At 46.2% G+C, this 12,101-nt stretch overlaps 1 protein-coding gene across 1 annotated transcript in view; it reads right to left on the bottom strand.

Moving 5' to 3' along the window:
• CCDC30 (coiled-coil domain containing 30) overlaps nucleotides 1–12,101 on the bottom strand; it is a 92,881-nt gene that overhangs the window by 20,128 nt on the left and 60,652 nt on the right. The window contains exons 15-17 of the mRNA XM_021096923.1: nucleotides 10,388–10,542; nucleotides 4,232–4,394; nucleotides 481–593 (exon numbers count right to left, since the gene is read on the bottom strand). Of these exons, the coding sequence (XP_020952582.1) occupies nucleotides 481–593; nucleotides 4,232–4,394; nucleotides 10,388–10,542 (431 nt within the window). The remainder of the gene's footprint in view (nucleotides 1–480; nucleotides 594–4,231; nucleotides 4,395–10,387; nucleotides 10,543–12,101) is intronic.

Consider the following 12,101-nt stretch of genomic DNA (forward strand, 5'->3'; position numbering starts at 1 on the left):
GGGATCGAACCCACATCTCGGGTTCGTTAACTGCTAAGCCGTGACAGGAACTCCTGGCAAGTTCTTAAATAATCACAGAGCGTTATGGACAAAGGGCTGTAGGGACTCCCAGAGGGAGAACATCCCTCAGCCCAGGCTAGAGGGATCAAGAAAGGCTTCTTAGAGGAGGGCCCTCCCAGACTTAAGAGTTGCCACGAGAGCTGAAACGGGAGAGCGCAGTCGGGGTTGCAAGAAGGAAGAGAGGAGGGTGCGTTTGGGGGAGAGCAAGACATTAGAGACACCAGTACTTCCCTTCCCCCGGCTCTCTTGGCAGAGACTGGGCCCCACATCTCCCCAGGAAAAGCCCTACAGGTAGAGCTTCCGAGAGTGAAGGAAAACGGCCTTGGCGCTCCTGCAAGGCCGCTCGGCCAGCACCCCCTGCCCGCCCCGGCGCTGGCGCTCTGCGCTGTGCTCTGCCACAGGGAGTTCGTTTGTGTTTACCTCACATGGACATCGAGCTGCTTCAGCAACCGCCCGCATTCTCTCCCTAGAGCTTCCTTCTCCTGCTGCAGCCCCGACAGCTTCTCTGACAATTCCTGGTTGCTCTTGAGATGCTGAAAAACATTTTGAAAAGTGAGACTCCCCGCTGAAGGAGGGTAGGATGTTGTCAGAGGTAAACTGGCAAAGCCCTTCTGCTGCCAAAGGCTTACAGGTGGCCTCAGCTTCTGCAGGCACACCAGCTTCCCGTGATTTTGCACTTCCAGAATTCCCGAAAGCCAATAGCTCCTTTCCTTGACTTTTGCTCCATGGCCAATAGGTTATTGTTTTAATTATGTATTCCCTTGAGGGGATTTTTTTTTTTTTTTTTTTGGCTACACCTGCAGCACGTGGATGTTCCTGGCCAGGGACTGACCCGAGCCATAGCAGTGGCATCGCCAGATCTTTAACCTGCTAGGCCACCAGAGAACCCCTCCGACAGCTGTGTGAGCATTCACTTCCATGCAAGAGTCTTCCAGCTTGAGGTATGCAGGGTGTTTCCTAACCTGACCCTGACTAATAAAGAAGTGGCTCCTGAGAATCTGCAATCGGTAGCTGAGCTGGTGAGACTGGAAGGCAGCCTAATCTTGTCACTAACACTAGCAATCCATGACAAAAGAGGTGATTAAATTATAACGAGCTGCCTGTGGTGGAGTGCTTTGACAGCCTCTGTGACTGGTACAGAGAATCGTGCAGCAGCATCGAGAACTCCAGAGAGGGTGGGGTAGGCTAGCCGCTCCTGACTACATGAGTGAGCTTATCGGAGAAAATGTCCATTTGGGATTTCATTACCGGCTTAATTAATTACTGAGGCACACAGCCAGAGACTTGGAGCACCTCAGCCCTGTAGGCACCAGTCAATAAATCCAAAATCCAAATCCCAAACTTCATCGGGTAGGTTGAAGCCCTGCAGCACGAGTGGCTTTCCCAGGGAGTTCCCGTCATGACTCACCGGAAATGAGTCTGAGCAGTATCCATGAGGACGCAGGTTCCATCGCTGGCCTCGCTCCGTGGGTTAAGGATCTGGCGTTGCCATGAGCTGTGGTGTGGGTCGCAGACGCAGCTCGGATCCCGTGTTGCTGTGGCTGTGGTGCAGGTCGGCAGCTACGGCTCCGATTCGACCCCTCGCCGGGAACCTCCACATGCTGTGGGTCGGCCCTAAAAAAGAAAGAACAGAACAAAAGTTGATTTTCTAGCCTGGCCAGAGCACTTCTGTGAAGAATAATGGTTTGTTTGGAAATGCATGCAAACCTGACTTGGGAAGGAGACTGTCGGATAGGATTCCAGTAACTTGGAGCTCGCCGGACCTTGAAACTCTGCTGAGCGCCTTTCCAGCAGGAGCAGATCAGCCACTCCTGCCTTGAGGCTCTCTGGCTCCACCTGAGGCAGTTACCTGTGCCAGGGTGTCTGCTGACCCTGCAGAGAGCCACCCTCGCCATTGTCACTTCCCTTTGCCTCCAGTGCCACAGCCAGAGTCGGAGTGCGGCGAGGACTGCCATGTTCTAGGCATGGGCAGATTTTGCCAGGTGAAAGCGGCAGGAACCTGAGGAACACACGCAGGAATTCATAGGGTGTGACACTAGGGAGAAAGGAATTTAGCGTTGAACAGGCCGAATTTATTCACTGACATGGATGCCCTTAGCAGAGGCTCAGGATTCAGTGTGTAAATGTGAAGACCTAAAGTCACGGTAACAGTGTGGTTGGTTGGTGAAATGAAACTTGGACTCAACAGTGACCTGTGTTAAGTGACATTAAGATGCTATTCTTCCTTGGCGTCGGTGAGAGGAAGAAATCTAGCCGTCTTCAGGAGTAAATTTATCATGGGAGACCGCCCACCCACCTCATCACCAGAGGACATCACTCAGAAGATACCCCTGCATTCCTCTCGCCAAGGCTTTGCCAAATGTACCCTTAAGGGGAGCTCGAGAGTCCTTGAAATGCTGCATGATGCTGTATATTGAGGATGGAGGTAGGAGGGGCCAGTGCCGAAAGAGAGCCCTGATTTTAGTGGGGCCTGTTGGTGCTGCAGAGTGTCGGGGGCAACAGGCAAGGCCCAGATACGAGGTGGGCGTTACTGCTGTTATTTCTGCTGACAGGGCCAGAGACATAACCAAATGGTTTGACTCGTAGCCATCTGTGGTTGTACTTAACCGATCACAGTGAATGTAGGACAAACACGGATGAACAGTGCAGGAACCAAGGAACAGTAGGCAAGACACAAGAGTCCAGGGAGTACCCTGGTGGTTTAGTGCTGAGGATCTGGTGCTTTCGCCACTGCGGCCTGGGTGCAAGCTGCACGCTGCGGCCAAAAACCCTCCAAGAGCAACAGTTCAGCATTAAAACACAGTCCTGCTTCATCCTCAAGGGATGTACATAAAACTGTGTTGCATTTTTTTGTTTTGTTTTGTTTTGGTTTTTAGGCCCATACCTGTGGCATGTGGAGGTTCCCGGGAGAGGGGTGGAATCAGAGCTGCAGCTGCCGGCCCACACCACAGCCACAGCAACTCGGGATCTGAGTGGCCTCTGTGACTACACCCCAGCTCAAGGCAATGCTAGATCCCTAACCCACTGAGTGGGGCCGGGGATCAAATCTGCATATGCTCATGGATACTCGGGATTCGTTACCGCTGCGCCGCACTCTGACACAGCCTCTGAGTTCTGTCTGCAGGAAATAAGGCGTCCTCCCAGGTGGAGGACAGAGCAAAGACGTGGACCCTTCTGCTGTCAATCAACTAAAGCAATCAGCTCAAGTTTAAGCTTTAAACTCTGTCTCTAGAGCTTAAACTCTGTTGACTTTTGCCCCAATTCCACACGGACTTCTCCTCTGCTCGAGCCCCTTCATGAATATGCTTGTACTCTTAGCTGAAAACTTCCCCCGTTTTGCTGTTGGGGGAGAGATCCTGGGTGTTCTCCTTACTTGTTGCAAATAATAATAAAGCCTTCCTTCCACTGCTCTTTGGCCTGGCTGTGTCTTCTGGCTCTACATCCACCAAGAGGCAAACCCAGTGTGGGGGTAACACTAGCAGGTAGGTGAAGGGAGACAGCAGATGAGGCCTCTGTTAGGACTTCAGGGAGAGTTGCTGCAAATCTCTCGCCTCAGGGCTGTAGGAGTTGCTTCCCCTGTGATTTCAGAACTCCCGGATTTACTGAAAGCCAGCAGCAGTTGTTTCTGACCCACGGACCCCTGCCTCTCCCTTCCAACAGCTTTGTGAGCATGATGTTGTCTGTGTTACATCCCTTCTTTTTTTTATTTTTATTTTTTCTCTTTAGAGTTGTACCTGCCTCATATGGAGGTTCTCAGGCCAGGGGTTGAATGGGAGCTGCAGCTGCCGGCCCACACCACAGCCACAGCAACTCGGGATCTGAGCCAGGTCTGCAGCCTACACCACACGGCAACGGGATCTTCAACCCCCTGAGCGAGGCCAGAGAGTGAACCTGCATCCTCTTGGATATTAGTTGGGTTTGCCACCGCTGCGCCACAACAGCAACACCTTAAATCCCTTCTTGCTTGAAATATCTAGAGTAGATTCTGCTTTCCTGACTGAACCTGACTAAACTTAATGAGTAAAAGTTCAAGAAATAAGAAAATAAAATTCAATAGTAAAATGTCCATAAATAATAAAACAAAACTCAATATTATTAGCTCTTATTAGCTACTCCTCAGGGCTCATGGAGGAGTAGGCTGAGGTACAAGTACCTCTGTTTGCTTTCTTACCTCATCACATAGTCTTCGTTCATTTTTCAGTTCCTTAAGTTGGGCCTCCTGTTGCTGAATTCTGAGCTGCTGTTGAACATTGGTCATTTTCAATTGTCTCTCTTTGTCCTGCAAGGTTTTCACTTGGTTTTGTAGCTCATTCATATTCTGATGTAGGAGTTTCCTGAGGGCAGCCAATGTACATCAAATCACACTGTGAACTGCAAAGCTTTGCAGAAGAAACTCTTTGACCTAAAATTGTTACACTTGGGCACAGGGGGTGTTTTTGGTTCACTGGGGTAAAATAAAGGGACAAACACCAGGGGAACCTCCTTTGCGTTTCTGATTTTTTTTCTCTCTCTCACTCCTTAGCACAAGGCTATGAAGAAGAAAGAGCTTCCCTCATCTCACAGAGGAAGCTGTGGCAGAACCTAATTAACTTGCTCCAGGTCACAGAGCTACAAGATGCTGAATTCTACATATATTTTTACTTGTCCTCACTGCTTTACAGCGAAAATCCCTTAATTGTCTTGGCTTAATATAGGCTGAGAGTTGCAAACTCTACTGATAGTGACGCACACTTTTTTTTTTTTTTTTGGTCTTTTGTCTTTTTAGGGTCGCACCTGCGGCATATGGAGGTTCCCAGGCTAGGGGTCAAATCGGAGCTGTAGCCGCTGGCCTACACCACAGCCACAGCCACGCCAGATCCGAGCTGCATCTGCGACCTACACCACAGCTCATGGCAACGCTGGATCCTTCACCCACTGAGCGAGGCCAGGGATTGAACCTGCAACCTCATGGTTCCTAGTCGGATTCGTTAACCACTGCGCCGGACGGGAACTCCTAATGCACACATGTTAATGTACTTCTCCATTGCTCTTAAGATAAAGTTCAATTCTTTAATACGGCTTGTTAGCTAGCTCACCTTTCTAGCCTCATGTTCTTGCCCTTTCCTCCGCCCTCAAGCAGTTTGTGCCAGGCAAAACGAACTTCTTTCGCTTCCCGAAGCCAGTCATCACCGCACCTACTCCTCTCCTGCAGCTCCAACCTCTTCCCACCCCCTCTTCCAGGTCTCCTTTTGACTGGTATTTCCCATAATAGTCACTTTACTCCCAACTCATCATTGGGCTTCAAGGCCCGTCGGGGAGACAGAAGTCAAAGTCTCTGGCCAAGACAAGAATTCTCAGGCCCTTATCATCACCCCACCCGGCTCACTGTAATGCCCCTCCCCACCTCGAGCAGCCTCTCCCACTCCTTCCTACCTCTACGAGGCAAGGCATGTGGCCCACTCCTCACCCCACCCCTACAGGGGCCTTATATGCCCCCAACCAGCCAGTGAGTGTGTGTCCTAAGACCCCTCTCCCCCCAACCAATCAGCAGGTCAGCAGGTGCATCTTGAGACCTCTCCTCTCCCCGGGCTATAAAAACAGATGAGACCAAGCAGCTGGTTCAGCTCTCCCCCCGACCATCAGGAAGTCGGCCCACTGTGTTACAGCTTCTCTTGCCTCAATAAACTTGTCTTTTCTTCACCCTGCTTTGGATCCGGAAAATTCTTCTTTCAGACCCGTGTGCACAGACCACGACACTTACGTAGCAGTCATTGAGGAAGGCTTTCCTGAGTTTCCTAGACCAAATTAGGTGTCTCTGCTATGTGTTATCAGAGTGTCCTAAACCTCCCCTAGCATAACAGTTATACTTCATTAGAGTTGCAAAGTCTTACATAACAGGATATTACTTACTATTTTTAACAGCAAAAAAGTCTAAAAAACATTTTATGTAAATACAATACATCTAAGTAACTGGATGCTATACAATTGATTAAGATAATATATGTAACTATAAATCCATAACAGAAAGATAGGTGGAAAAATCACAAAATATTTGCAGATTAATGGACATACTTCTATTTAAATAATACACGTGTCAAAAAGAAACCCTAAAATTATTTTAAACTACATTTTTGTATGTGAAAATGAAAATATAACTTACAAAATCTGTGGGATGTGGGGAAAGCAGTGCTTAGAGAGGAACATAGCATTATATGCAAATTTATAAAAGAAAAAAGATTAGGAGTTCCCATCGTGGCACAGTGGTTAATGAATCCGACTAGGAACCATGAGGTTGTGGGTTTGATCCCTGGCCTTGCTCAGTGGGTTAAGTTTCTGGCGTTGCTGTGAACTGCGGTGTAGGTTGCAGACACGGCTCAGATCCCGCATTGCTGTGGCTCTGGTGTAGGCCAGCAGCTACAGCTCCGATTTGACCCCTAGCCTGGGAACCTCCATATGCTGTGGGAAGCGGGCCTAGAAAAGGCAAAAAGACAAAAAAAAAAAAAAAAAAAATCATAATCTACCTTAGGAACCTAGAGAAAGGCTAATACAGCCTAAATAAAGCAAAAGAAAAGAAATAATAAAGAATTAGAGCAGAAATCAATAAAATCGAAGACAGGGAAATAAGACAAAGAGTGAAACCAAAGCTGGTTCTTTGAAAAGAAATCTGAAATTGACAAACCGCTAGCCAGGCCAGAGGAGACACAAATTACTAATATGAGAACTGAAAGAGGCATCGCCGTCACCACTACTGACCCTTGGACAGTAAGAGGACAGTAAAGGATATGACAAACAACTCCATGCCCACGAGCTGGATAGCTTAGATGAAACGGATCAATTCCTTGAAAGACACAATCCACTAAAACTTAACATTAGGAGAACTAGAGAATCTGAATAGGCCTGCCTCTGTTAAACTGAATCAATACTTAATAGCCTCACAAAAAATAAAGCACTAGGCCCAGATGGTATGAGGACTGGATTCTTCCAAATATTTAGGGGTGAAATGATACCAGTGCTTTACAATCTCTTTTGGTAAAACTGAAGAAGAGGGGATATTTCCTAACTAATTCTATGAGGCCAGCATACCCAAAAAGCAAAACCAGATAAAGACACTACAAGAAAGGAAAACTGTAGACCCATCTCGCCAATGACCATGCCCCAAATCCGTAACACGGCTAGGCTTGATGTCACCACGTCTGCCTAACCTTTCCAATCTCTCCCTCTCTCTCTTTTTTGGCCAGTTCCCTTAACCCCAAACATTTTGTTCTAGCCAAAATGAACATTTTTTCCACTTCACTGAAGAAGAAGAAGAAGATGCCAACAACAGTAATGGAAACACCAAACGCAGAAATAACAACAACAACAACCCTGGGTAGCAGCGGCTGTGTGAAGCTGTCACCTTGGCCAGAATTCCTTCCGTGGATGTTTCCGGGCAGAGTGGGCCACCAGAGTCCTATCTGTGCACGATGTGCAGGTAGAGCGCAGCACTTTGGTTTCCACACTTGGGAAGTCGGAGCAGGGGCTGCTGCAGCTCACACTGGTGCGGACGATGTGCCACGGCTCCCCCTCCCTCCGAGCCTCCCTCCTCTCCGTCTCCGGGGCCAGGTGGCTGTTCAGCTCCTTGGCGAAGGGGACCGGCTTCCCCCTGTTTCATCAAGGCCGGAGGCAGTGAGACGGACCTGGGTTTGAGCCTAGCCTTGTGGGTTCGGCTTGTGCTCATGGTTCCAGCTCCCTCCCTTTACATCCATCTTTACTTCCTGGCTGTTTGCCCTGCGGACCTCAAGCTCCGGCATAAGACACAGAGACGACAGCCTTGCAGACTGCGTAGCCTGCTTCCACAACTGCGTGAGACCAACCCTCTGCAGCAAACCTCTTATTAAATACATGTTCCTTCCATTGGTTTTACTTCTCCGAGGGCACCATGACAGATACAAGGGCTTTCTATGTGGCCGACGATGCCACAAGCCAACTGCTAACAACTCATGCAGTCTACACAGTGATGCTCTCAGTGGGTATGGACGGGCACAGAGGATGAGAAACTTACCCAAGATGATGCAGCTACTAAGTGGCTAATAAGATGCCTGTGTTATATTGTTCGTTAAAAAAATGCAAACTCCCAAGCAAATGATTCATAAAATGATTCAACTTTTAAAAAATAAAACAAAAATAATAAAAGATACATACACATACATGGAAAAAGTTTGAGAAATATGGAGCAACCACTTAAAGTGATTATTGCCGAAGGGTCAAATTCTGAAGCCTTTTATTTTCACAGCTCTTTACTATTTGAAATTTTACAATAAGCAGTTATAATTATACTTGCTGGACTTTATCCCAAGGAAATAAAGGATATGCACAAAAATTTGGCTACGAGGCTATATATTATGCTATTCTTTGTTACAGCAAGAATCGGGGAAGAAACATAAATGTCCAGCAATAAAGGATTGAGCAAATAAATTATGGCATTAAAATAATGTTCTAGAATAAGATCTAATGGCAGGTAAACAGATTATACTATTTTGAGTGAAAAAAGTAGGTTACAACCTAAATATCCCCATGGAGTTGCTCTCCTCAGGTTACAAAACAGTGTGTCCTAGTCTCCTTTTTTTGCGGAAAATAACTTCCCTACCAATTGCTTTTCATCCAGTATGCTTTTCATCCAGTATTCACAGACGAAGTATAGAACTGGCATCCCTATTCCCACATCAGTCATAAGAAACCAGGTTTAGGGAAAGTTAAATAGCCACTTTCCTGTTTAATTCTTGGACGGCATCTTTTGTTTCTTTATAAAATCTGGCGTCTGTTTTTTCTACTGACTTTCATTCATGGTAACCAGATGCCTCGTGTTACCTGGTGATTTTTGTTTTTAAGCTTTTATCTGATGTGTGGGAGTCCCTAATATCTAAACGGAAGTTGCTTTCTTTCAGCGGTCACGTAGATCTTCTTAGACAGCTGCGGGGCTGAATCTGAGGAACACCTCGGCTCCTTGGAGGTTCCCAGCCTGACACTAGCGTCTCGTCCAGCTGTCTTACCTTGTGGCAAACTTCCTTAGCGTCTCTCGAACCTGGGGCTGCTAGCGTTATCTGCCCATTGACCGAGGAGTTTGTTTAACACGCATTGCTTTTGTTTTGCCGCATTGCATGTTTGCCCGAGGGCTTTCTCTTGCTTTGTGCGAAATGCTTTAAGAGGCATACTTATTATATAGGTATAAACTACTTCTCATAGATTATTCGGGATCCAGTTGTATTAAGACAGGAGGAGCGTGTCATCTGGGGAAGCAGCAGTGAGACAACTGTTTTCTATTGCACCCGAGTGAATCCATCATTCGTTCATATATTCTTTCATTCACTCACTCACTCAAACATCCATTTATTCAGTACGTATTTGCTGAACACCGATTGAATGCCGGGCCCTAGGCTAGAGCTTTCTACCAGAGCCGAAAGTAATTTCTGAGCTTAATAGTTTGCGTGAATGTCTGTATGTCCTTTCAGTAGTTATAGCACCACCACCTTTTTCTTAAGACCCATGTGAAACACTCTGAGTGACACAGAAATAAGAAGCATTGGTTACTGAGGTTTAGGGTATGTAAGAAGATCATTTAAGTAAGAATCTTAATAATAATCAGAATGATTTTAGAAAAAATACAACAGCTCCTATCCAGTAGCAGCTTGTTAATAATTAAGATGCCTAAAAGTACTTGGATCTTTGAAGAAAATCAGCTGATAAATACAAAACACCAACCTCATTTTAGTTGGCATCTTGTGCCCGTCACGCTCGAGTTAGAAAAGGAAATCCCATGTATATTTCACAGGTAATCCATGCACTCAAGGAGCTTCTCAGGGACCACGTGTTCCAGAACAACCAATAATCCCTGCCCTTAGGGATTCCACACTCTAGGAGTTCCTGTCATGCCTCAGTGGTTAACCAACCCAACTAGTATCCATGAGGACGTGGGTTCGATCCCTGGCCGTGCTCGTGGGTTAAAGGATCTGGCATTGCCGTGACCTGTAGTGTAGGTCACGCAGGTGTGGCTTGGATCTGGCGTTACTGTGGCTGTGGCACAGGCTGGCAGCTACAGCTCCAATTTGACCTCTAGCCTGGGAACCTCCATATGCTGCACGTGCAGCCCTAAAAAGACCAAAAAAAAAAAAAAAAAAATCCACACTCCAGCATGAAAGGCAAACAAGAAGAGAAACGATTAGAAAACAGCATGGTACACATACATGACCTTTTGAGACGGAGTTTACTTGAGTGGGGGATAGAGAGGACACACCCATGGGAAACAGACCTGCTGATACACTCAGGGCCGGTTGTTTAGCTCAGGAGGAGATGCCCTCTCTGCTCCTCTTACCTCTTCTGTTGTTCTTCCTGATAGTTTTGCTTTATTTTAGCTTCATTTTCCATTGCTTCTTTTATCCTTTCCTCTAATTGCTTCTTCCCCAAAATACAAGTGTCTGCGAGACAGACTTTATGAGCATGTTCTAATTTCTGCTGCAGATCCGAAATCTTAAATGAAAAAAAAAATTACAAATAAAACGTTTAAGTGTGACCTATTTTTCCAATTAGGGAAATACCATATAAATAGCAAACAATAATGCTAACATAAAAATCTCATCTAGGAGTTCCTGTTGTGGCTCAGCAGGTTAAGAATCCAACTAGTATCCATGAGGATGCCAGTTGATCCCCGGCCTCACTCAGTGGGTTAAAGGCTCTGGCACTGCTGCAAGCTGCGGTGTAGGTCGAAGACACGGCTTGGATCCCGAGTTGCTGTGGTTGTGGCATAGGCCTGCAGCTCCAACATGACCCCTAGCCTGGGAAGTTACATGTGCCACAGATATGGTCCTAAAAAGACAAAAAAGAAAGAAAAAAAAGAAAAAGTAAAAGAAAAAATATCATCTAAAGCAAGGAATGTGACTAGATTTTTTTTTTTTTGGCAGTGCCCATGGCATATGGAAATCCCTGGGCCACCGACCAGCTGGAGCTGCGACCTATGCTGCAGCTGTGGCAACACCAGCTCGTTTAACCCACTGTAGCGTGCTGGAGATCAAATCTGTGTCTCCACAGCGACCTGAGCTGCTGCAGCTGGATTCTTTTTTGTTGTTTTTTTTTCGACAGGGGTCAAACTGGAGCTGCAGCTGCTGGCCTATGCCATAGCTACAGTAACTCGGGATCTGAGCTGCGTCTGCAGTGTACTTGCAGCTCAAGGCAATGCCAGATCCATAACCCAGTGAGCAGGGCTGGAGACGGAACCCGAATCCTCATGGATACTAGTCAGTTCAATATCGCTGAGCCACAATGGGAACTCCTGCAGTCGGATTCTTATCCCACTGCAACACATGGGAACTCCTTGACTAGATAGATTTTAATTTTAAAATTACATTACTTAATTTTTGCAATATATAATACAGTCACATAGCTTAGTGTGTGTATAAGCTAAGCTACATAATGAAACGTCTCTTTCCCGTCTGTATCAAGTCTTCTTCCCAGTTTTCCTCCATCAAGGTAATCACTGGTATTAGCTTCTTGGGCACCCTTCCAGAGATTTATTCATGCAACATAAACAAATACTGCTACAGAGTTCTCCAGCATAAATACATTTTTTACACAAATGATGGCATATTATGTATACTTTTGCAACTTGTTTTTTAAAAAGCAATATATTTAGTGATTTTTTTCACATTACACATAAAATATATAGAATTGTCTTCTCTTACAGCTGCACTGAAGGATATACTATAACTTCTTCAACTAAAACTCTACTGATAGACATTTAGGTTGATTCCAATCTTTGGGTAATATAAGCAATACTATTACAAACCATGTCTTTAGAACAACTTATGAGATGTGACTTTGCTAGGACAAAGGTCATTATTTATTTAATAATAATGTCAAGCCATCTCCACAGGTCTTAGACCAATTCACACGTCTAACAGGGACGTGTGAGAGCGTCTATTTTCTCCACAATAGGACTAGATTCATGAATAATATCTCAGAACAAAACAGAAGAGTCTCTTACAGACCAAGTGCCTACTGGCATGATGCCCAGCGCCAGCAGTGCCGTCTTC

Source organism: Sus scrofa, chromosome 6, assembly GCF_000003025.6.
Source record: "Sus scrofa isolate TJ Tabasco breed Duroc chromosome 6, Sscrofa11.1, whole genome shotgun sequence".
NCBI classification, from domain to species: domain Eukaryota; kingdom Metazoa; phylum Chordata; class Mammalia; order Artiodactyla; family Suidae; genus Sus; species Sus scrofa.